The 25,929-nt window shown below is 53.8% G+C and overlaps 1 protein-coding gene across 1 annotated transcript in view; it reads right to left on the bottom strand.

Moving 5' to 3' along the window:
• Positions 1–18,957: 18,957 nt before the first annotated feature.
• The window catches only part of TMEM132E (transmembrane protein 132E), a 55,127-nt gene continuing 48,155 nt past the window's right edge, over positions 18,958–25,929 (bottom strand). Inside the window, exons 6-9 of the mRNA XM_019626846.1 lie at positions 25,287–25,492; positions 23,180–23,468; positions 22,044–22,235; positions 18,958–21,085 (exon numbers count right to left, since the gene is read on the bottom strand). Of these exons, the coding sequence (XP_019482391.1) occupies positions 20,036–21,085; positions 22,044–22,235; positions 23,180–23,468; positions 25,287–25,492 (1,737 nt within the window). The 3' untranslated portion in view covers positions 18,958–20,035. The remainder of the gene's footprint in view (positions 21,086–22,043; positions 22,236–23,179; positions 23,469–25,286; positions 25,493–25,929) is intronic.

Raw genomic sequence — 25,929 nt, 5'->3', positions numbered from 1 at the left:
TCAGCCCCTCAGCCCTGCCTCTGGAACCGGGTATGCACTCAAGAGCGGCAGCTGTTATTATACACCTGTAAGATAGCCCATGGTCCCCGGATCACTTGGGGTCAGTTCTGTCCATATGCCTCCTGAGCAGGGCTGTGTCTCATTTACTTGTGTGTCCCCTTGCCTAGTCCAGTGCTGGGACCTTAGCAGTCTCAGGGTGAATCCCTATTGGATGTGATGATTTTGGAAAAAGAGGACAGAAGTGGAGAGACAGGGGAGGACTGACAGGAGAAGGAGAGAACCACCGTACGAGGTGTGGCGGTCTAAGCTGCCAAGAGGAGTTGCCAGGGACAGTGATAATTAGCTTGGCAGGGACAGAGGGGCCCAGCCAAGGCTGGCTGCAGCTGGGAGAGCTGGCACCTGGTTGGGGACTTCTCTCCCAGGACAGGAGCCCTCTGGACTCCCTCCAGGATACAAGGACTCCCCCCTGGACATCTCTGAAGAAGGATGGAGATGGGGAGGGGGGAATGTGTGAGAATCAAGCCTTGGCTTTCTTGAAGGGAACAAAAGGGAAACCGACACTCACCCCAGGCAGCTCCAGCTATGAGATGATCTCTCCTTTCTCCCTGAGATGGGGATGGGTGGGGAAGGGGGCAACACTAGTCTAGCTTCTGCTCCAGTGCTGCCTCATATAAACTGAGGCACAGAGAAGGGCAGCAACTTGGTTAAGGTCACACAGCAAGTGGACCCACATGGAACAGGCATTCTCTTCATGGTCTCATTTTACAACCACAGGGTTGTGGGAGATAGGGAGGACAGAGCTTATTCTTCTAATGTTATAGATGACACAACGGACTCTCAGAGAAGGGAAGCACAAACCCAGGTCAAAGAACGAGTCGGCAATGGAGTTGAAGACCCAAGCTCTGGCCTTCTCGGTCTGTAACCAGGTGCTGTTCCTGGGCCTGGGGTGGGGCTTTGTTCCAGGACAGCTGGTATTCACGTTTTGGAGCCCAGAGCTTAGTGATGGGGTGGATAAGGGCTTTACTCTCGGGGCTCCGGCAGGACACCTCAGCCGGAAAGTGGCTGGCTTGGCAAAGTCCCAGGCTGCTCTGGAAACGGAGGGGCCAGGGCTGCCAGGCTTGTTGGCAGCGTGGCCGCCACACTCTGGGAATGGGGAGAAGATGAGATTTGGGCAGTGGCACTGGGCAATGCCCCAGCCTCCTCAGCCTGCTCCGGCAGTGCCCACCTGGATCCCAGCTGCTCTGGGCCTCCACGCTGGCAGCTGACTCCAAGCCTGGATGCTGCCTAGAGAAGCTCTCTCTTCCCTACCCTCAGCCACTTTACAGATGGGAGCCAATCCACCCAGTCGCTCTGCGGGCCAGGGAACGCGGGCTCCCTGAGCCTCCAGCCCATCTCTGTCTGTCTCACTCTCTGTTCTAGTTGCCTGTCTGCTCTGCCACGCCTGGGTGGAGAGGCCAGATGTCAACTTCCCTTTCCGGGGGTCCTGGGCCTCCTGAACAAAGGTAGGAGGGGTGGGGGTGCGTGGGAAGACGAACAGTTACTCGGAGTCTACTCATATGCGCCCTGGACATAATTCACCCTCACAAAAACTATATGAAGTAACTATCGTTGTTCCCATTGTGCAGATGAGGAAACCGAGGAGACTCGGAGGCCATAATTCACCTGGGCAAAGTCACAATACTTCTAGGTGGTGGAACCAGGACTCCAATGCAGGCCCCCAAGCACGTTATTTCTTCTACCCCCTGCCCCTAACCAGAGAGCTCACAGTGGTGGGAGGTACAGATGCAGTGACAAGTGACCCCCACCCAACATGATGCATGTGTGAGAGGAAGGTGCCCTGGGAACTCAAGGGAAGGGGCTGAAAATTCAGATGGGAGAAAGTTTTCTCAAAAAGGAGTCATTTGAAGCCAAGTAATAAAGACACGTAAAAGAAGCCAGGTGCAAAAGAGTAAACAATGCCTGATTTTGTTTATGCCAAGTTCAAGAACAGGCAACATTAATCTATGGTGACAGAAATCAGAAAAACATTTCCCCCGGGAGGTGGGATTAACTGAAAAGGAATATGAAGGACCTGTCTGGGGTGATGGAGTTGTCATATATCTAGAGTGGGGTGTTGGGAGAATGGGTGTATACCCTGACCCCAACTTATCCAACTGTATACTTACGATGAGGACATGTCCCTCTATGAAGATTATACCTCAAATAATGCAATAAAAAACATAATAACATCAGAGTCATGACACATTTAGAACAAATCAGTGTTAAAAAAAAATCACACAAAGTAAGTGTGCATAATGCTTAAATTATCACAAATTTACTCCATAAAATCACCAATTTTGTTACTACAGTCAGGATTTTCATATAATGTGTGTTCTGTTGACAGTAATGATCTAAAACAGCCCTGTCTAAAGTACATAAGCCACAAATATGAGTCTCATATATCATTTTCTAGTAGCCACATTTTATTTATTTATTTTTTACTTAAAAAAAAATTTTTTTTTTAATTTTGAGGAGGGTGCAGCTCACAGTGGCCCATGTGGGGATCGAACCGGCAACCTTGGTGTTATCAGCACCACGCTCTAACCAACTGAGCTAACTGGTCACATCCTAGCAGCCACATTTTAAAAAGTAAAAATAAACAGGTGAAGTTAATTTTAATTAATCCAAGCTGTCCAAAATGTTATTTCAACAAATAACCAATATAAAAAAGTATTAATGACATAGTTTAATTTCATACTTTTTTCATACTAGGGCTCCGGAATCCAGTGTATATTTTATACTTAATAGCACATCTCAAAGCAAACTGGTCACAGTTCAAGTGCTCAGTTGTCATATGCAGTGGCTGTTCTGCTGAACAGCTCAGCTAAAGGATTAAAAATAAAATGCAATTTTATTTAAAGTGTACAAAATTTGAATATATTTTCATTAAACATTTAAGTCCAAGTGCTAGTAAAAAATTTTTAAATGAAACTTTTTCATGTTTTTCGAAAAAGTGCCCCAAATGATCTATTAACACTAAAAAGTGTAATTCACATTATAATGAAGGAATATCAGACATTTAAATCAAAATTATTTAAACAAAGCTGAAATTTTGTTTTACTTTTTTGAAAAGCTATGTAAGTATCATTAACTATTTTTATAAAAAAATAAAACGGTGCACAGCTCCAACACTAAATATCCACTATTTTTGTTAATGTCATGAATCAGTCTCCTGCTTTTTACATCTAGACCTACATATATACCATATGATTACAAAGAATTGTTTAATGTAGTAAAATGTTCCTTGGCTCCCTGCATCCACTGTAGCAAACTCTATAAATAATAACTTGGCGATTGCTGAGTACTTCCAGATCCATTCATTGGAACTGTCAGACAGCTAGAAAATGGACACTTGGCATTATTTGGAAACGATACTGTGTTTTCCAAGAATCTCTTGCATTCCTGCTCTACAAGAGCAAGGCTTTGCAAAGCTAATTAATTCATCTTCTTTCTTACCTAAGGGTTCCTGCTGCTCCAACGCTCCCCATGTTCTCCATTCCATCAAGTAGAGCATGACGTCAGCAGCAGCAGCAGCAGCAGCTCCCAGAAACCTTCTAGGCGTTCTGACTCTGTTGTCTTTTATTTTGCAAACCTAGAGCAAAGGATGAGGAGACGCGTTTCCCTGGGGCTGGCGCAGTGTTAATCAGGAAGCAGATGTTCAGGATTAGGGGCCGTACCATGCCAGTGCTGAGCACAATAATCCTGAGTGACAAGAGGTGCCCATGTGTTTGTTAAGGTGTGTGTGTATGTGTGTGGGCATGTGTATGTGTGCATGCGTGGGGATGGTATTTGAGTTCCAGCAGGCAGCTGCCTGGTTTTGTATTATAAATAAAGTTGTATTGCCCCACAGCCAGCCCCGTTCACTCAGGCGTTGTCTGTGGCTGCTTTTCAGCTCCTGGAGCAGAGTAGTTTTGACAGAGACCTGACCACATGGTCTGTAAACCTGAAATATTTGCTATCTGGTGCTTTAAGAAAACTTGCTGACCAAGGGCCCCGAGCCCGCTCTTGCCTTGGTCTGAGTGGTTCTCCTCCTTGGGGCCCCTCGAGCCAAGACCTCATGTGCAATGGCGGTTCGGTGTCAACTTCTGCTCTAGTTGCAAGCCCCTTCAAGGAGGATATCTAGGGGGCTAGGAAAGTCCCCAAAAGCAGGTCCTCCAAGTCCAATTCTGAGGGCTTCAATTGTTTTCTGCAGTGAGTTTGCCAGCCTGGTGGCATTTGGGATAACGTTCTCCTCCCAGTGAGGCCGAAAGAAGCATGGCTGGGGCAGGAAAAGAAAATGGTCCTCTTGCCTTCCCCGCTTCTGCCAGCCCTTCCCCATTCTTTAGAAGAGAAGCCATCAGGGAATTTCCCACAACCCTCCACTCTCCTCTCAAGGAGCAGAGCTGGCACTAAGCTCTCTTGGTCCCAGTCTCCTAGTAATGGCCAAGGGATCTTGGCGAGCTGGGCATCTTTTCCATGTGGGGGAGCCTGATTCTGCTCCAGAGAGTGTGCCAGTGTAGTCAGCGGTGTGGGGTGACTAGATAAAGGGCATAGTGTTGGAGTGGGGCCTGCTCACCCCTACTGCTACACTGGTCACGGCAGCATTGTTTGATTCTGCACCGGTCTCCTTTACTAAATCATCATTCTTGGTCAGCCCCTTGGGGCCCAGGCAGTGCTCTGCACGTGGCAGACCCACACCAGGAGATATAGTCAGCCATCTTGGTATGTGCTCTATGCCAGGCACAGGTAAGGGTCACAAAGATGAATCCAAAGGGCCGTGCCCTCAGCTCATTGCCCCAGTGGGCAGAGACCAAGAGGCTGGCAGCTTGAGCCCTTAGCCCGAGGACAGGAGCCTCAAGGAGGTGCTTACTCTGAGAACAGCACACCATTATTCAGCTTGAAGGGATAGGAAGGCTTCAGCGAAGAGGTAACAAATTAAACCACTTGTTGAACGAAAACATGAACAAATGAGAGATGAGGGTATAATGCTGGAAATTTTAAAAAATGTGGCAATGGATTGCTTCTGAAGTTTTAAATTGAATCCGTTTAAAATGTTCCTTGGCTGAAAGTGGGACTGGAGGGGAGGGCTGGAGCGGGGGCTGGGTGGGGGGAGAGCTGAGCAGGGAGCGGGCTGCGGAGAGCAGGGGGACCAGAGGCTCTCGGGCCTCCTGCCCAGGCTCGCTGGGCGATCAGAGCTGGAGCACGGCCACCAGCCCAGGAAAGTTGTTGCTGCTGGTGCAAGAGAGATGAGCTGTGACAACTCGAGGACAAATCTCTTTTAATTTTGTTCTTTGGAGGAAGGGGTGGGTTCAGGCCAGCGCTGGAGTGAGAGATTGGCTCAGTGAGTAATGGGCCATGCTGGTTCCACTAACACCCCAGGTGAGGGATGAAGGGAGAAACATCCCTTCCACTCACTTTTTCTGGAGCTGGCTGCCAGGGGACAGGGAGGGGCTGCTCTCCGCCTGGCCTCTGCCTGGACAGGCAGAAGAAGTGCGTCTCTGAGAGCTGAAGCTGGAAACGTCCTTAGGAGCCATCTTACAAGGGAGGGCTTCTGAAGTGCCTTCCATGGTGTTTTAAGGGAGAGTCCATGGGAGGGTCCTCAGGTATCCATGCCCCGACTGAGTGGCATGTGAAATTGTGTATAAGTAGGAATGTTTTAAAAAGGTGGGCCGGGGGAGGGTTCATGGGTTTCATCAGCTTCTCTAAAGGGTCCATACTCCCGCCCCCCCCACCCCACCCCGAGTTAGGATCTCCTAGATTCTGACCCCTTGCTTGATGGATGGGGAGGGGAAGGGGCTGGTCCAATGTCATGGGACAGGTGTGTGGATCTGGGGGGCTGGGACGGGTGGGGATTGTCCTCATCTTCCAGCAGTCTCTGCAGTGAAAACAGCTGGCTAAGCAGGGCACTGGCTGAGAGAACCCGGTCTCCTGACCCTCCCCAAATACTCCTTCTTCTTGTGAGCCATGAGGCGGAAGGGCTGGAGTGAAACCAGGGTGTTCAAAGGCTGGCGTGTGAAGCCATGTGGGTAAACTGTCCTCCTCACTTCCCCAGAGGGCCCCAGGTGTGGCGAGGGGGCTCTGGTGCTCAAGGATACAGACCAAAAGCAGCTGCAAGGCCCCCTCACCTGGGGCAACATAAACCCTATCTCTGCACGCCCCCACAGGACACCCGCGTGGGACAGGGGGAGGCGGAGGAGGACAGTCTCACTGAGGGGTGACACAGTCAGACACAGCTTAGAAAGGCGATTCTGGGGCCAAAGGCTGCAGTGGGGAGAACTGGGCAGGGGGGCCAGGTAGGAGGGTGTTGTGGTGTCCTGGCGAGAAAGAGGGGGCGGGAGGACAGAGGGTAAGAGCACTGGAGTGGGCCCTGTCCCTGCTGGTGACAAGGGAACCAGAAGGGACTTTACACAGGTGCTGGGAACTTAAAAAATGTGGAAAGGGATTGCTTGCAAAGGTTCGGGATAAATCTAGCGCTAGCCCCTGCTTTGACTTCATGTCCCCCTGGACAAGACTGGTCTCTGTGTTGGCCTCAGTTTTCCCATCTGTTAAATGGGAAATCATCATAGCAGCAACCCTTCTCAGCACATGAGGCCCGGAGACAGGAGGGCGGGCGTGGAAGCACTTGATGCTTGTAGAGAACAGAGGTAGGGATTGCTGACAGGACTCAAGAAAGGTTGTACGGGAGGAAATGATGGGGGGGGAGGGGGGGCTGGGGAGGTCAGGAGACGAAAGCGTGAACCCTCATTCAAAGTGTCTAGTTGTTTTCCTAGAAGCACAATGTCTTGCCAAAAGCATTTGACAGGGGCTGCCAGGATGTGGCCTCTGACCCGGGAGAGAAATAGTGGACTTGGGTTTTCTGCGTGTTTTCGAGCCCGTCTTCGATTGCCTTGGAATGCAGATAACTCAATCCAGGAGCAGGCAGCTGAGAGGCATGAGCTTCAGAAATGATATGGCTTTGGGAGGGGCAGAGGTGGGATAAAAAGTATTCAACCACCTCAAGTCAAATTTGATCATAAGATACCTACTAAGAGCACTGGGAGATAAGGCTGGGAGGATCTGGAAAGGCTCCTTGGAGGTGACTTGTGTGCTGACCATGGGAAGGACCGAGAGTGACATGGAGAGAGAAACAGCCCAATTCAGGGATCACATGAAAGGCAGGGCTTCGGGGGCGGATAGGGCAGGCCAGCCATTTTGCTCTCGGACCCATCCAGAGGTGAGAATAATGATGAAGTGGAATCCTGGTCCATCTGACTTCCTAACTTTTGGTTCTTGAAGGTGTGTGTGTGACTCCACTGAGGGTCCCGCCCACTGGGTCCCCACCCAGGAGTCCTCCCAGCCGTGATCACCCCAGGAAACAAATGCCAGCCTCCCAGCCCCTGCCGGGAGCCAGCGGAGCTGGGCTCCGCTCCAGCTGTTCTCCACGCAGCCTGCCTGCTTACCACTTCGCTGCAGAGCAGATGGATGACACAGAGGCCACATTTTTCTCCCTTAGCAGCAGGAAAATGAATCTCACCAAGTGTTGCCGACACCATCCTACCAGGTTCCGCATCCATCGTGGACCCGGCCACTGACAGAACACAGGCCCATCCCTCAGCCCAGCTCTGGGGCCCAGGGGAGAGAGTGGAGACAAGATGAACGTTTTGCATCTCTCGCATCCTCCGTGCGGCGCCTTCTCTTCCCCCCAGATCCACCCAGTCCACTGGGCGGCCTGCGCGGTGCCTTCTTGCCTGGACCTGGACGGCACGTGGAAGCAGATCTCTAAGACGGAGAGAGGATGAGGCTGTGATCAGGGGAGAGGTGAAGAGAATGCATCGATTCAGGCCTGATAACCTTACACAATCTTAGAACATGATGAAGGACAGTCATTTCACTGAAACGCCCGAAGGTCAAGTCTGCCTAGGAATGAGGCATCTGGGAAAGTGGGAGGGGGAACAGTGGTCTGGAAACCCAGATTTGAATCTCCGCTTCTTTAACAAAGAAACTCTAGGACTTTGGGCAAAGCATTCCACTTTCTTCCAAAATTGGAATGGATACCTTCTAGTGCTGGTGATTGGTGATGTGCTGGGAATTTCAAGATGCCTTACTTATGTTTCGCCATTTACTGAGTGCTTACTATGTGACTTAGACCATATGGAAAAGGTCATTGCTCTGCACAAGAACCTTGGGAAGAAGCCAACTTCAGACCCATTTCACAGGTTGGGAAACTGAGACACTGATTTGAAATGACTCACAAAAAGTTAATGACAGAATCAAGATTTTTTTTATTTTATTATTGGAGAACAGCCATGGTTATTGGTTACACATCGCTTTCATGCTACAATGGCATGGTTGACTCTTTTAGGGAGGGCAGAGCTCACAGTGGCCCATGAGGGGTTTGAACCGGCAACCTTGGTGTTATCAGCACCACGCTCTAACCAACTGAGCTAACCGGTTACCCCCTCAGAACCAAGATTTAAATTCAGCCCTGTTATTCCAAAGTCCTCTCTTCTCACTAGATGATGTGACTCTCCTAGGGCACAGAGACTCATGGGGGCTTGGGCCTTAGGGGAACTTATAGAGAAATATATAATGGAAAGGAGGGATTTGGGAACCTGTAAAGAGCCGTTTGGGTAAGCATTTCTATTCCTGACTTAGGTAACATCTAGCTCTATCTCTTATCGGGTCCCAGCCTTTCCTCGTCCCTCTGCCTTGTAGCCATCTTTCTAAAACCTAATCTCGGGCCAGTCTACCACTCTAGGACTCCACTGGCTCTCTCTGGCCTCAGGGCCCACTCTAAATTCCTAGCGCGGCCTTGCTTGCCTTCCCAGCTTGCTCACTGAGCTCAGTAGGAGAACCCCCCCCCAAGAATTTCCAAAATCCCCAGGTCCTCTCTTGCCTCTAGGTCTTTGCTGGAATCTGGGTTTACTCCCTTGCCAGCATGAATTCTCCTTATGCTGTTTCCAGAAGAAAGTTTTGACCTTCCTAATGTCCTTTCTATCTATTTAACCACTAGAGGTCTTTCCACACTCCCACCCTTGGAAAAGCTGTTCAGGTAAGAAGGCTAAGTCTATTTCTACAGGAGACAGAGGCACATGTAGGGGTGAACCTGAGGGATTGAAGGTATTAGTAGGTTCTTCCAACCTGGTCTTTGAGCGCAGCTCCTGCCATGCCGGCCTAGAGGCTCTGAGCTGCGGGTGGGCTGGGAAACGCAAGAATTGTCCACTGGGTCAGTTGGGGACCAGCTGGGCTGCCTCCCAGCCTCCGTGGTCTCCTAGTGGCGGAGAAGCAAAGTTGCTGCATAGTTATCCCCTTCTAGCAAAGGGACCCGGATTACGGAGTACCCCAAATAGCATCACTCTCCAACTCCTATCCATTCAGCCTGGGAATGCACTGTAGGCTAGTCGGGGCTGGAGAGTTGGTCTTATTTTATTCTGATTGTGGTTTCTACTCTCTGCTCAAATGAATGGCCTCACTGACTGCTGAAATGAGGCCTCTTCAGGTGTGCCCTGGACAGGGGCTTCCACGGGGACCCTGGAGGATGAAGAAAGGGTGAGCATGGCCTGGGGTGATGACTTAAATTCTCTCCCAAACCCTAACTCAAGTTCTTAATCTTTTTAAAGTCAAGGCCACTTTGAGAATCTGATGAAATCCAGAAAAACAGCTGTGCAAGAGTGCATGCACACATTCCATTTTGTGCCCCGTTTCAGGGGGCCGTGGACTCCCTGGAGCCCTTCCACAAACCCCCAGCTGAGAAGCCCTGCTCTCGGGCTTGAATTCAGATCCCACACTTGGTTCACTGCCCCTCAGCCATGCCCTCCCTTCCCAGAGCTGCTTCTCCCTGTCAGTCTCCATCCTGCCTGCCCCAGCCTTGCCCTGGCTAACCCCATGAGGATCCCGGTGGTGATGGTGGGCACATGCCACATGCCTCCCATAGCCAGAGCTACCACAGGGTGAAGCTGCCCCCTGGGTAAGCTGGGATGCTGGATTGGAGGCTGTGAGGACCCCCAGAGCTTGTTCTATGTTGGGTTCCCTTTCCACCCTGCAAGGGAGATACTTCCTGATGGTGGACACCAGCCCGAGAGAGAGCGTCATGGAACGGCCTCCTTCCCTGTAGCTCTGTGGGACACCACAGCCAACTCCGTGTAGGTCTCACTCCAAATACTCATGAAGTCCCTCCCGTGGTCCAGGCCCTGCTCCAGGTGTGGGCGATACAGCGTTGAATACAATGTCCCTCATGGAGACTTCACTCTAGTGGGGGGACAGACAGAGCAGTACCTGTACATGGGGCCAGGTGGTGGTAGTGCTGTGAAGAACGCTGAGGCCAGCGACAGGGACAGAGGGTGACTGAGATTTGCTGTTCTGGGTAGAGGGGGTCACAAAGGCCCCTCTGAGGAGGTGACAGCTGAGCAGAGGTAGGATTGGTGCTTTTCCCACTGGGCCTATGGTCATGGAGCAATTTTTCAGGAGGTGAGTTTTCACAAAATTGACTTCAGGGGCCAATGGTGTTGTCTGGGCGTGGGAGAGGACAAGCAGAAGACAGCTTCCTTGGGGATCGGGTGGCCTGGCCCAAAGTCTGAGCATCTCCATGGGCATATGGGTGAATACCCTCAAGACCAGGGCCACAACCCAGCCAGGAGGCTCATCCTAAGGAGACAGCATTTGTGGATGAGTCCAGTTCTTGCTGGGCAGGTCATGCTGGGCCATGTCCTGCCCTGGGAAGGGAGCTTCTGCCATCAGAGACACTGGAGGATCCTGGAGTGTCCTAGCTCTTACCGTGGGCACCTTGCTCCTCTCTCACCCTGGTTGCCCCAGCTGCAGAAACTCATCCATCCAGAGGGGCCCAGGCTGGTGTGCCTGGAATGCCCTTATCCCAGAGCACAGCCCTAGCCGGGGGACTGAGAGGCCTTGGAAGAGGAAGGGGATGGGAGGATGGAGTGGGGAGTGGTGGCAGCCAGCCAGCCAGCCAGTCCCGTCTTCACCAGCCTGTGAACAGAGCCCAGAGAAAGGCCAGTGGGAGATCTGCTCCCCGCTGTTAGGCTGGGCCTTGTCTCCCCACTATAGATACACATCTCTGCCTGCTGGATGCTGACGGCCCACGGTGGTCCTCTGAGCTCTGTGCCAGGTTGAGGGGTGGGCACAGGGCTCTGTGTGGCCTGGCAAACTGCTTCCTGGCCTGCCTTAGCCGAGGGCCTGCTCCGTGAGCTGAGTGTCCTTGGCCACAGCTCTTGGAGCCCACCCTCTCGAAGTTCTCCTATCCCCTATGACGTCGCCTGGACCAAGAAGATCGATTTACTGCATCCCTCCCCACCCAACACACACAAAAGATTCTGTTCAGGCCTTCCAATTTTAGGATAATTCCAAGGAATGTCAGTAAAAGGTCTGTCTTGAAGAATGACTTAAATGGAGGTACTATGACACCAGCTTGGAGTCAGATATCTAAGGGGTTGTCAAACGTATTGCTTGAACCTCTCCTGCCCCAAATTAACAAAACATCAATAGCTTTCTTTTGGGGACTACCAATCTCTCCTCAGAATTGTTCAAGTAACCCAAAGAGATGCCTCCACCTAAGAGGAAAGTCCTGCATCTAAATACCAAGAGCTGGGGGGAAAAAAAATTTAAATAAAATGGAATGTCAAATGGAGAATCAGACCAGATTTCTACATCACCATCACTTTAGAAAATTCATCTTTCCTTGGAAAACAGTAAAACAATCGCTAGCATTTACTAGGGTGAGTTGTGGGTCGGACATTCTCAGTTATTCACGTGCAGTAACTCATTTAATCCTCATGAGAACAGTATGAGGTAGGTGCTATTGTATACCCATTTCATAGACAGGGAACTGAGCTCATGGAGAAATCAGATCTGCTGCCTTCCCCGGCTGGGCCAGAGTGAGTCCACGTCGCCCGGGGGGGTCTTTCCTCCCAGAAGCCTTCTGGCTTCCATGCAAAGAATGTCAGCCCAAGAACCAGGGCACACGCCCAGCATAAGGGCATCTGGCCCCAGGTTCTACCTCACCAGGCACGGGTCCAAAATAAATCATTTCATTAGCGTTAATAACGTGGTCCCTCTAACTGCAAAGTGTTTCCAAACAGAAGATCATCCAGTCTGCTTTAATGAACAGATAAGAATCTTTGTAATTAACTCAGTGATGGCTTGCATGCAAATGGGTATTTTCTGACTGCCGTGAGATTATTTCTTTATTGTTTTAAGCACGGAGTAAATATGCTCCTGACCTCACTCCGCAACAAGCTCCTATCCAGCCAACCACCCCTGAAGGTGATTTGTGCAGATGGGCAGCAGGCCCTCTCTGCAGAGGCCCAATGGGGTACACCAGAGCCAGAGTGCCACCTGTCTTTCGTCCTGCCCCTCTCCATTAGGCCCACCCATCCTTCACTCACAATTCTGAATCTGGGGGCCAGCCCTGCAACCTCAATCCTCCCTCCTGGTGGGGTGCACAGGCGATGCGGGCTGTGCCCCGTACTGTGGTCAAGCATTAGGGACTCCTGGTTATTACCGCACTGGAGCTGTAGGGCTCCACTGGCGGCTGTGCATGCGTGTGTGTGTGTGTACATCTGTGCACTTAGGGAGTGTATGTGTGTGTGCATTCTGTGTGCACGCATGTGTGCGTGCGTGTGTGACATGTGCCCGTTCGTGTATGCCTGCACGTGTGAATGAGTAGGCTGCTTGGAGAGTGCGCACTTGAGATGTGTGTGTCAGGAATGGGTGCACGCGTGCCAGGGCCCGGTTCCTCACCGTCTGACCAAGGCAGCACTTTAGTCACTGGAAGCATCTGGTGATTTATTGTGTCTGCTCCTGGCGCAGGGTTTGCTGGGGTGGAGGGTTAGGTTATCCCTGTGGCTCTGACATCTCTGGGGATTTCCTGGAGGAGCTGCAGTTGCTGTCCTGTTCTTTGCTCCCCCACCCCCCGTTCCCTGCTGACGGCTGTGGTCCCTTGCCCGGTGGGCTAACCACAGACCAGTCCTCCTCTGCCTCTCTCCCTGCCTGGGTTAGACAGCCATCCCACAGGGGATCTGGAATCTGAAGGGAGCCTGGAGGGAGAGGGGAACAGACTTCTACTTACCACCTCTCACCATCTGCAACCTGCTACCTGCCCTCCTCCCTGACAGGTCCAGGTGGGGTCTGCAAGTGGAGCCCGCTGCTGCCAAGCTGCGCTGCAGACAGGGCACAGAGGTGCACTGCCAGGGCCCTGCTCACTTTCCCTTTGCTTCCTGTCAACTCTCCTTGCTGCAGGACCTCTCCTTGTGGGAGAAGCCACAGGGAGCAGCCCCAGTGCCCCTGTCTCTGAATCACAGGGAGGCCCTGTTGGGAAGTTTCATAATGGAGGAGAAAGTCATTTTGGAATTACAGAAGGTTGGGGGAAAGGATACTGCCAACCCCCAAAGAGGGCTGGGGGCTGCCTGAGCTCACACAGGAAGGCAGTGGCAGAACCAGGGCTAAAACCCTGCTGGCCTGGCTCCTCAGGGGGTCCTACAGCTGCCTGCCCCGGGGGCTGGGAGCTCTACCCCTGGTTGAGGGCTACTTTGTGCTCCAGCTCCGCTCAGCACCCAGGAAGGGGTTATCAGACACCATGACTCCTATGCTTGGCTCCACACTGCGGAAAGCTCATGGCTATGTTCCTGACCGGGCCACAGGGGGTCAGCCTGGGGAGCGTCCTCAGATAACATCCTGTCCAGAGCCCTCGTCATACAGAGGAGGCCAGAGACTCACGCCAGGTCACACCGCAAGTGGTGATGCTCAGGAGACTGGAAGCCAAGCCCTCTGGTCCTGATGCAGACATCCTCCCTGTGTGCCAGGCTCCTTCCTGAGAAGTGAGAAGAGTTGGGACTCCGTCCTGGGCTTCTCCAGCAGCCCAGAGCTGCTCCAGCATCACCTGAGGGAGAGTCACTTCCTCCTCCGCCCTGTACCCACTCCTCTCCCCGAGGCCTCTGCAGGGCTCCATCCCTCCAGCCAGAATAAATCCATCCCACCCCTTAATCCTTAAGTAGTTGTTTTTGACTTCCCAGCCATCTGGTAGACTCTGCCTAATCCCTTCCCTCAATGCAACCTACAGCCCTGCTTCAGGCCGCCTTTCAACTGCCTGGCTTCCACAGTTATTTCCTCTGCTCTGTGGGCTAAGTGCATGCATAGAGTACTGTTCACTTATGTGCACCTGCTTGTATGTTTCTCTGAATGCATGATGTCATTTCTTCAGGGTGTGGTCTGGCTCCCCCGTCAGACTGGGTCTTTGTTATGGGCAGGTGGATTGCTTTTCCCCTCAGCCTGGGAGCTGATGTAGGTCAGGGCCTGTTCCTCTGCCATCAGACTGGGACCTTCCATGGAACAGAATGTGGGTCTCCTCCATCAGATTGGGAGCTCCCAGTGGGCAGGGGATCAACAATTTGGGCTTTCAAGCTCTGTGTTAGCCCCGACGCTCACTGCTGCTCTGGCACACACAGGGGTAGTCACTATTCCCATCCCCACTTTGCTCTTTCGCTATGCTCCCCTCACCCCACAACATGGGGAATCCTAAACCGCTAGGAGCAGCTGTCAAGGGCAGCATCAAGAAAAGGATGGCAGAGATGGAAAAGCGTGGACAGCTGAGGGCCACTGAAGCTGTGGTCCCCCCTCCTACCCCACAGCAGCATCTGTCTAAGAGGGTAGGGGGTGAGGAGTATGAACTGGCAGGGCTGGGTGGTGCCCAGGGCTTCACGCTTCAAGACGGAAGAACCATCAAGGCTGAAGGCACGGGACGGACTATCTGGCCCCTGGAATCTAGTTGCGAGACCTGGCTTGTTCCAGGAATGGGCAGTGCCAGGCTCATGGCCACATGACCAGCCGATGGCAGAGTGAGAAGCCCCTGGGCTCCCAGGCTGGTCTTCCAGGCTGGTCTCTTCTCACTGCATCAGAATGATTCTCTGAACTCCAGGCCCCTACCAAGGAGGGTGGTGGGGAACTAATATAATCTGGATTTGAATCCTGGCTCTGCTACTTATTTGCCGTGTGGCATGAGACAAGTCCTATAACTTCTCTGAGCTCCGGTTCTGTCATCTGTAAAGTGGGTATAATAATAGCACCTGCCTTGCTTGGTTGCTGTGAAGAGTCAATGAAATGATGGCTCCAAAGTGGTTAGCATGTAGTGAGTGAGCTCTCAGTAGCTGTTAGCGATTTAATACTCCTACTTCCCCTGTGCTTGGCACTCTTGTCAGATCTGTGGCAAGGATTTAATCAGCACTCACTGTGCTACTATGGCAGGGGTAAAGGTGGAGGGGATGGCCTTAGCTTCCCAGTTCCCCTTGCTTAGGCCCCAGAGGCTAAAGGGACAGCTGGTACCCAAGGGAAAGGGCAGGTGCCAGCTCACATCCACTGCCCTACGCGGGGCATCTCTGCTTGTGCTGCCAACTCTCCTTACAAGCCCAGCTCAGCAACTCGTTCAGGAAAAAGCCCTGCTGGTTCTCGGCTCCAAGGGGTGAACGAGAGAGGATTGGATGGTTGTCTGTTGTGACAGTCAGCTGGGGAGGAAGTTCCTGGTAAGGAAAGGAGTATAGTCTAGCAATAACAGAGAGGCCATAATGCTCACTGTTCCATCTGCCCCAAACACTATCCGTGATCTAAGCCTTAAATGGGGATCCCACAGCTGGCCTCCGTCATTGAGCACATCGTATCTTTAGAGGCCCCTTCCTATCCCCCCCTGCCCCGCACCTCCAAATCTCTCCAACCTCATTCCCCTTCAATCGCCAATGTTGCTTCAGGATGTAGCAGAGAGAGAGAGTAGGTTTGTAGCTGCCCGCCAGGTCACGTCTAAGCTGGTGACTTGCCCTCTCTGTGTTCCTGTCTTCTCACCTATAAAACGGGAGCAGTGATTCCTCTCTCTCCAGATGCTTGTCAGCAACACAGGTGTTGAAAGAGTGAGGCCTCTTTGGGGAGGTCAGTGGATCCTGCCTAGTAGTGGTGACTTCTGTGTTTATACAAACGAGGACACAAGGGCCCAGAGCTGATGCTGCACCAGCTGAAGGTCACACAGCAAACGCACAGTCGGACCCCAGGAGTCCGTGCCCGTCTTAGGAAGTCTCATCCCTTCACCTGAGAGTTCCCTTTTCTGGTCCGTTTATTGTATTTTTCAATTTTCTCAGTTTGGCTCTCAGATATCTCCCCCTCTCCCCAAAGCCTCCTTTTAGGGGGGCACAGTGACTGGCACATAGGAGGTGCTTGTCTGTATTTGCTAAAGAGAGGCATGGAGGCGTGTCCAGGGCTGGTGTGGAGAGGGCAGCTGGCAGTGCTGACCTGGGGCAGGGAGCTGAGCACCGGGATGGGAACGGGCTCCGGGCGGCTTCTCCACGTCTCTGCCTCTGCCTTCCCTGGCCCTGGCTGTCTGAGAAACCTCATTTTGCTAGCAAGCTGATTCATGGGCCTGGTTCCCCGGTGCTCCCAGAGCAGCTCTCTGTCAATAACTATTCTTTACAAGGTCCCTCGATTCATTTTTCGGGGTTGAAGACAAATTTTTAAAGAGGAGTTCAGTGCCAGGGCCATTCCAGAGGGGCTGTTAACTTAATGTCCCGTCTCATTCCTCCAAGCCTGCTCCCTTTTGAACTACACAGGGGTCAGGACTTGCCATTTCTAGCAATTGCCTCTGAATTCTCGCACTTGGACAGGGGGTCAGGAATGAAGAAAATGGGGATACAAATTACAGGACAGGGAGGCGGCAGGGTTCCGGCTCTGCCACTAGGTTGCCTGTGTGACTTTGGGAAAACGGCTCCCCTCTCTGGGTCCTCGTTTTCCTGTTTGTGAGCGCCTGGATGCTGACAAACACCATTAGGACAGCATCCACTGTCTCCCCCAGAGTGGCCTGGTCTCTGAGGTTCGTTTGAAAGGAGGTCTTGGCGTCAGGCAGCGGCTCATGTCCCCTCCCCCACACCCCACGTGGGATAATGCAGTTGGCAGAGTCTGCAGCTGAAAACCACAGTATGCACCCAGCTCGCTTGTTCCCGCTGCGCTGGCCCTCATCCTTTCTGCCGCAGCATCTAATAGGTCTCCTTGCCCTTCCAATCCTTTCTTTCACCCGGTGAGAAGGCAATGATCTGGACCTCATGTCTGAGCCTGACTCCCAAATGCATGCTGAGCCCCTCCCCCACTCCCTCTGCTCTCCACACCTTCGCATATATGCGTGTATGTTTCCCTATCACCAAGGACTCCTATTCCAGGCATAGGGGAAGCAAGTGCAGAGACACAGCAGGGAGAGAAGGCACGGTGTGTCAGGTGTGCAGCCTCCGGACAGTCACACCCACCACCCCCTCCTCAGCAAATTCAGTTTGAGGCTGTCTCCTCGTTTCCTTTGTGACCCACCAACCCAGGGCAAAACTATCACGGATAGCCTCCATCATCCCGGATGACCGTGGCCAGCTGATGCCTATTTTCTCTGTGGGGCTGGTGCTCCTTGGGGACAGGCCCAGGGTTTTACCTTCATAGTCCCCGTCAGGGCTTAGCACATAGTAGGAGCTTTGTGTGTGGAATTAAAAAATGGAGCCATGTTCCAACTTTAACACCAGCACCCCCTCCCATGCACACACACCCAAGTTGGAGTACTCATTCTTCCTTGACACACACCCACGTCCTCTGCATCTCTCTGCAACTTGTGATTTTCCGCACTGATCAAGTGGTAAGATGGCAGAGAATAGAAAATCCCCAAATGTGGAATCTTATGAAAGCCATTTATAGTTTGTGTGGACGTTAGTCAGCAAACGTTTGTTGAGCACTTGCTGATTCCAGGCACCGTGCATCAAGAGAAATAACTGACACCTCCCTCCAGATCACTGTCAGGGTTTATTTGAATAGGTGTCCTGGAGAGCTGGCAGGCAAAGCCCCTCACTGGTTCTGCCCTGGGCACTGCTTCCCTGTAGCTCCCTCCTTGCTGCTGAGCCACACCCATTCTTTGTTGCCAACATATATTGGGCAGAGCTAGCCAATCTCTAGTCTTCCTTTTAGGCCCACGCTTTACCTGAAAACTAAGCCCGGACGCGAGAAACTCCATTAGTGGAGAACCACTATGGGCCAGGGTCTGTCTTAGAAGTTGGTGGGGAGGAATCATCATTTAGTCCTCACACCCCCCCAGTGCTGCCATGATCAGTTGAGCTACTGTGGAAGGCAGGCATCCTTCCGTGGTGCCAGTGCAGGTGGTCCTGCCCTGGTCCATTCTGCAGCAGTTGCTGGCTGCTGTGCCTTCTCTCCCAGGTGGTTGCTGTAGCTACCTGTCTAGGGCACTGAAAGCTGGCCAGGCAGCCTTGGTTGGGCTCCCCAGGCCAGGTGCTTCTGTGGTCCTGGGGGCTGCCTATACCTGGTGGTGTCTCCCAGTGCCAGGAAAGGCTGTGTGTATACACACAGGCCAGGTGTGCCATGAAAGCCTATGGCCCACTCCATGGCTTTTTGGAGGGGAGGGGCACGCCCAGCAACCTTCCATCTCTTCTGCCGGGCTCCTGCCATAAAGACCACCAGACTTTCCCCATCAATCCATGGAGAAAGGAGGCCTCCCTGAGAGGAAGCGATGGTGATGAAGAGAAACCTCCTCTGAGAGGAGGGCTGAAGGCAGTGAAGGATACAAGTGAGCTCAGGCATGCACAACCACCTCTCTCACCTCTCTTAATTTTCTTCCCTTTCGCCCTCCAAGGCATTTCTCTGGAGGCCCTGAGGCTGGCCTCTCCTTCCTGAGCCAACCATGGCAGACTCCCGGAGGAGGCACCTCTTTGTAAGAGCACATTTCTGGGTCAGCAAAGCCTTCCTCCTTTGATGTGGGCTTCTCCAGAGCACCAGAGGTCTAAGGGGCCTGGATGTTGGAGAAGGAAGACAAGGACTTCCAGCTCGTCCTTTAGTGTGCACGTGTGTACATGTGTGTGCACATGTGTACATGTGTCATGTATGTGTGTGTGGGGGGGTGTTCATGCACACAAGGAAGAGACAGATTAGCCACCATGTAGTCTGTTCTCCGGGAGCCCCCACCTCCAATCTGGTCGCCTCCATTTATTTAAGAAAAATGCAACACAGTGGTGGGCAGAACCCGAGAAAAGTGGCTGTGGGATGGGGTAGGGAGACGCCCGGCTTCCTTCTTCCTTGCCCATCCCAAGGTTCTTCACAGCATTCTCGGGCGCCCTCTCCCCCCTTCCCATTGGATCTGTTTCCTGGGGGGGGATGCGTGGCTGTCCCTGAAGAGAGGGAAGGAGTGGTCAGCAGAGCAGGAGGAGTGGCTAAGGCGTAGTGTTGACCTTGCTATGGGGTGGGTGGGAGGCACGCAGGCCTCCCTGGGCCCACCCAGACCATGGTGCTCTGGGCTGTGGCTTGGCTAGGGGTGGACAGAGGACTGCACCCCCTTTACGGTCCTGCCCACAGTCCTTGGGGGCAGAGGAGGAAGTCCCCAACTCTCAGGAAGGTGCCTGGCTTGGCCCCAGACCCCTCAGGTCAGCTCCCAGGTCCTGTGAGGGGGCTGGGGAGGACACCCCCAAACCAGAAGACGCTACAAGTGTCCCCCCACCTCCCACGTTTTGTCCACAGCAAGATCCTTGGCAGGGCAGGCAGCCACCACCTCCCCACCCTGCAGGACAGAAATCCCTGAATAGTGGTTTAAGAAAAGTCTTTGTGCAGCTAGTGACACAAGACCCCCCGGAGTCCCCCACACAGTGGGAACACAGAGGGCGTGGGAGGCATGGGTGGGGCACAGTGTGGGCCCACCTGGCCCCAAGCTTGGCCTCTGTGCCTCATTCTTGGGGCAGGGGGGTCTGTCTAAGATGGGAGGAGGTTTGGAAAAGGTAGAAACCAGGGCTGGGATTGCCTCCTCCTAGCAAGCTCCGGAGGCAGAAGCCCTCCACCTGCTGCGGCAGAAGAGGGTAACGGTGTGAGGCCGTGAGAAAGACCAGGTGAGGGAGGCGACCACCCGCACAGAGCAAAGCTGCAGGAACAGGGCATATAAAAGCCACGTCAGCCGCCCGTGTCCGTGTGAGCCGGGGTCCTGGCTGTGTCCCACACACAGCCTACCCTGTGTGGGGGGATGACGCCTCTACGCAACCTCTTTGATTCTGCGCAAGTAATTGTGCAGATCTGGGGGTGCAGCGGGCCGCGTGGTGCCAGCCACATCCCGACAGCCCCAACCCAGGTCCTCTTCGTCCTCCTCCTCCTCTTCGCCGGCGGGCACCGAGTCATAGGCCAGCTCCTCTGTGGGCAGCGTGGTGAAGGTGGTAAACTTGACCCGTTTGCGCTTGGAGGTGGGTGAGCTGGCAGGGTCCTCCGCCTGGTCCCGGGCGGAGCCACCAGAGGAGCCGTCGCCCCGCCCATGCACCTGGCTCTGGACGCTGGTCTGCGAGCTGCCGCTGCTGTGGTGGTCGCCGTGGCAGCAGGCGGGCACAGTCTCCAGTGGGTTTCCAGTGGGTGGCGACAGCTCCCCCTGCACCCGCAGTGGCTGCCCACTGCCCAGGAACACCCAGTGGTGTGAGTGGTCCATGCTGGTCTGGCCCTCGGGCGGGATGCGCTTCTGCCGGTAGCGCACCACGAAGACTAAGCAGTTGATGAGGAAGATGAAGATGGCAAGGCAGAAGACGCCCAGCAGTGCATAACTGCTGATCTCCAGGTCCGTCAGCCCCCGGGGCATCTGCTGGAAGCCCGTGGGCAGTGGCAGGAAGTCTTCTGTGGGTAGCATGGCTGGACTGGCAGTGCCCGGGGCCTTGGGTGGGGGCACCGCCGTGCCTGGTGGGCCAGCTCCTCGGGCCTCGTCCTCGCCCCCACCAGGCCCCGGCTGGCTAGGGCCCGGGTAGTCATAGGTGGGGTCCTCCTCCTCCCGCCCAAAGTGCACCCGCAGGCCCACGGGAGTCGTAGCCAGCACACTCTTGCGCTTGGTTTTCTGGCAGCTCTCAGAGATGGTGAGCTCTGCACGGAGCAGCTCTCCTGACCCCTCGGCTTCTGCTACCACCAGCGGGAAGGCCCGGTCCTGGGTCACGGTAGCCACCCGCTCGTCTAGGCTGTTCACCAGCAGCCCATAGTCCCGGGGGCTGTAGAGGGAGAGTGGGGCCGTGGTGCCATCACTGTAGGAGAGCCAGAGGCTCAGGAAGGCTTCCTGGAGGAGGAGGAGGAGGAGAAAGGGACAGCAGTCACAGAGCTAATCCCGGCTGGCTTCCTTGCTGGCTACTGAGCTCTGTGAGGGCAGGGACCCAGGCGTTCTGGCTCCCTGCAGTAGTATTCCCAGTGCTGAAACTGTGCCTGGCAGGTGGCAGGTACTCAGGAAAAATTGTTTGAGCAAGAGTTCTCCTTTGGAGGTTGTGAGGAGGGCACAGGGCACGTTATAGCCTCCTACTGCCTTGAGAATTTCCTTGCCCACTTCCCCCTTCTCCCCTGGATGAGCTAAAGGTAAGTTCTGCCTTGGGTCTAACTCAGGTCCCTTTTGCTGCAAGAGTAAGCCCGCATCTCTATGCCTGACCTTGGTATCCTCCCTATTAGGCACTTGGCGATTGAGGACACGTGCCCAACCCTAGCCTTCTCTGTTCATTAAAACCTTCTGAGAATTGCCCTCCCTGCAGGGGAGGAAGCAGGACCCAGAGAGAAGGGGTTGGCCTGGGTCACGGAGCAAGTTAGGGGCAGAGGACGGCTGGCTCCTGACTCCTGGCTTGGTGCTCAACGCCCACCTTCTCACTCCCACCTGTCACCTTTCCACCATTGCCTGTAGCTAGTGCCCTGGTATGTCTGAGGGGGGCTGTAGTTGGGGCTCCAGAGATGGGTGAGGGTAATCCCTAGAGGTGGGGGCAGAGGTGATGGGGCCTTTGAGAATCGGGGAGGGGGAACCCTCAGTAGGCATGTCTCAGGATGGCAGGTGAGGGAAGCGAGACCCCGGCCAGATTCCCTGTGCAGATAGCAGAAGGATGGGGTGGGGCAGGTGTGCAGGGCACGGAAGGGTGGTTAGATCTTCCATTACCTGAAGCTCTAGTTTGGGGGACTTATGGTACAAGGGCAAGCCAGAACTTGCAAGTCCTCCTTCCACACCCCAAGCCCCAGGGCTGGCAGACTGGGCATCCAGTTACCTGCTTGAGGAAGCTGAGGGTCGGCTGGGCGGCCGTGGTGGCTAGGATGGTGTGGCTGCTCCCTGGGCTGGGCCGCAGGGAGAGGGCAAGGCTGGCTACCACCTGGGCCTGCAGCTGTGTGATGCTGACCTTCTCTTCCGTCACTGTCAGCAGTGTCTCCCCCAGCACAGACTCCGTCAGTGGAGACACCACCTGAGGCAGAGCGGGGCAGGAGTGGGTGAGGGCCAGGAAAGTAGCATGCCCGGGATCAACAAGGGAGGAATCCCAGTGCTGCTGGAAGAGAGGCCCGGGGGTGGGGCAGGCTGGGAGGTTCTGCGTTAGGTCTGCAACTGGGAACCAGGGTGCAGGGGCCAAGCAAGGGTCAGGGGCTCATAGGAGCCAGGCAGGAGCACAGACGAGCGGGGCGGGCAGATTTGTAAGAAAAACAGTAGCCCTGCACAGTGATAAATAGCAATCACTATTGCAACCTCAATGTCAGGGAGACAACAGGGAGTGGTAGGGACTGTGGCAAATGTGAGAACTCACGCTCAAGTAAAGGGGGCACTAGTACAGACTCTAGCAGCTAATTGCCAGGTGGGAAGGCTGGCCCAGTGCTGCCAGATTCATATTTTGCAAAACCAGAAATCTGTTATTTCTAAAAAATGAAAAACATCCCAATTTTAAAATTTTGGATCAATTGTTTTACAAACAAATATGTCTGCAGGCAGGTTCCAGCTCATGGGGTCACAATTTACCAATCTCGTAGGTCAAGGATTTCTACCCAGGCACCCAGTTATCAAGGAGGAAGGTCAGAGTTGAAGTTCCTAGATCCTGAATTCCCTTTCCTGGCCGCAAGGCTCCCTGAACCCTCTCCCCTGCTCCCCCTTCCTCATCCACATCTGCTCTCAGGGACCACACTGAGCAATGCAGGCTTGATAAGGCTGATCATGCTTAGAGGGAGAGCCAAGGGTGAAGCCAAAGGACCTTGACCTCTGATGGTGGGATTTCAGGCAGAGGAGCAGGTGGGAAAGAAAGTGTGGTTTGAAGCCTGGCTGGCATTGTTCCCAGAGGCTGAAGCCCTAGAAATCCTGTCCTAGGAGCGTCTGCGTCCGCCACCCGCAGGTAAACAAGGCTCCCTGCGCTGCCCTGGTGCCTACCTTGAAGGGAGTGGTGCCTGGCTCCAGGCCTGCCAGTGTGCTGCTGTCTACCATGCGGGCCACTCGGGGGTCACCCACCCGCATGAAGTTGCTGACCAGTTTGGTGACCTCCACAAGCCAGTCCGGGCCCAGCATGGTGACCACCTGGTCGGTGCCTTCCGATGACATCGTGTGGAACTGAGTGAAGACCTGCAGAGTGGCATGCTGGTATTGTAGGGTGCAGCCACGGCTGGCGCTCTGACGCCGTTCCTCTTCCTCTTCGTCCTCATCCTCGCTGTCGCGGGCCGACCTGGGATGGGGGCACGGGGTCAAGGCTCCTCGCCCTGGCAATGACCTGCACAAGCCCCTCCTCCCTTTCACCCTGTTGGCCGCTCCCCAGCTCCTGTGGGTGGAAGCAGTGCAGATGCCAAGCCTTCTCCCTGGCTCACTCTTTCTGTCCCTGACAAATGTGGAGGCAGAAGTCCCAGGATAATCTCTCCTAGAAAAATGTCTTCTTGACCCTCCCTGGTCCCTCTCTGCCTCTGCTTGGCTTCACCCATGCCTGCAAAAAGCTGGCGTCAAATCCTGACGAGTGCTGCCTCTTTTTCAGTGCTAAGCGTGCGCCAAGGCCCTATTCTCAGCTGTAAGCTGGAGCAAAGGCGATCCCTGTTACAGAGTGCCAGAGCGCTGGGCTGAATTGTGTCCTGCGCTGTGTGGCAAGCAGAGCTTGTAAGTGATCAACCTGGATATGTATTGAGCGGAGATTTCCAAGCAAAGCATCAGCCTGGGCTTCTCTTTCTTCTTATAGTAAAATGCAAGAGGAGAGAGATAAATGGAGGGAAGAACTGGTGAGCAAAAGGGAACCAGGGTATGATGTTTGGGGGAATTCTCAGCTTATCCAGATTGCCAAAAATGAGAAAACCAGGTCAGCTGTCAGGAAAGCGTGCTCTGGATCGAGAGAGAGTGAAGGGTGTAGCTACTGCTTTTCTAGTGCTTAGAAGGACCAAACCATCAGAATATTCATTCACACAGAGGGTTCTTTTACCTGTGTGACCTAATTTAATCCTCATAACAATTCTGTGAGGAAATGTTCATGTGCCCATTTTACAGATGAGGAAACTGGGGGGGGGGGCACAGAGAGGTTATGTAAGTAGCCCAAGGGTACCCAGCTAGTAAATAGCAGAGTCAGGATTTAAACCCAGGCTGAATGGCTCCAGAGTTTACTCTGTCCTCACTACTCAAAGCAGCAACATCATCACACAGGCATTGGTCTGAAGGGAAGCATCTGTATTTTGACAGGATATGCAGGTAAATCGTGTGCCAATTAAAGTTTGAGAGGCTCTGGTTTACACTGCCTTGCTTTTCCCGATCGCTGCAGAATTAAACCAATCCCAACTCTCATCTGGCTGCTTGCTTCTCTGCTCTGCCCCACCTGTCCCACTCGTCCCCGCTGGCGTTTCTCTCCAGCAGTGATGAGCGGGTGAGTGGGGTGCACTGAGTTCACATGTACATGCCTCACGGATGGGCACTCAGGTGTGTAAGGCTGCCCCCCACCCCCAGAGGGGACCCAGTGTGAGTCACCCACGGACTGATTCGCTCACAAATGTGCCCCTGGTGTGCGCAGGCCGGGGCATGTGTGTACAGGTGTGTGCTTCTGTGTTGCTGCGTCTGCTCTATTTTGTCTGCTGTGTGACTGGTCTCTCCCCCTGCTCCCCAGCCAACTCTTTTCCACTTGTCCTTTCCACTCGTCGACTTAGCTCAAGAGTCACCTCTTCCAGGAAGCCTGCCTTGGCTTCTCCTGGAGGAAGAGGTGGTTCTGTCTTTTGTGCCAATCAATTCCCTGTACAGGGGGCTTCCTGTATCCACCATGCTCCGTGGCATAGACACAATGGCTTCCCTGATGGACCCAGAGCTTGGATGAGTCAGGCACTAGCAATACTCACCCCACATCTCAAGCACCTGTCAGTACCTGGCATACAGTAGTTGCTCAATAAAAGTTTGTTGATTGCACAACTGACCTGCAGACTGTGGACATCTAAGGCCTTATATACCCATGCAGCTCAGACTGTACCAGGGCTGTGTCACCTGTGAGTGTTCCAATTATCTGCCATGTGTGGGGGGGCTGTACCTCCGGCTGGGGAGGATAGGTACCCTCCAGCCCTTCACTTGGCTGAGGCGGGCGTCCGAGAGCTCGATGTGCAGGGGCAGCTTGGGGACCCAGACTGTCATTTCCAGGGGGGCACTGAAGCCGTCATAGCGGAAGGTGACCCTGGCATTCATGGACCCGCGAGACTCCTTTCCGCTAACAAACACGTAGTCACAGCTGCTGGATACCTGGAGGGAGAGGGAGGCTGATTGGTATGTCTTGCCCTACAGGTCATCCTGTGGGGCGGGGCAGGGGACTGCAGTCTGACAAGCAGGGCCAGAAAGCTGTTGGATAGAGCAAGTGCCAGTCACACGAGGGGCGGCACCTAATTCAATTCCTCTGAGAGGTGTCAGCTTCCAGTGTCCCCGCCTCCCTTCTCTTTTCCCAGAGATCATCTCTTAGGGGCTACTGTGGGAGGTGGTTGTTCCCTGGAGAAGAGTCAACATGCAAATGTTTTTATAAGGGGCTGCTTCTTCGGATGTGACCGACCACACCTGGAGGAGCTTTCAGGCTGTAGGTCCTTAGGACAGGCTCCCCTCCCATCCCATGACTGCCTGGGCTCTGGAGCAGGTGTCTGGTGGGGAAAATCCTCCACAGTACAGAAGAGCAGCCTGTCCTGAGTAGG

This window comes from Hipposideros armiger, unplaced genomic scaffold (assembly GCF_001890085.2).
Source record: "Hipposideros armiger isolate ML-2016 unplaced genomic scaffold, ASM189008v1 scaffold_692, whole genome shotgun sequence".
NCBI lineage: Eukaryota > Metazoa > Chordata > Mammalia > Chiroptera > Hipposideridae > Hipposideros > Hipposideros armiger.
The sequence above is the reverse complement of the archived record's forward strand: the minus strand, read 5'-3'. Positions and strand labels throughout refer to the sequence as shown.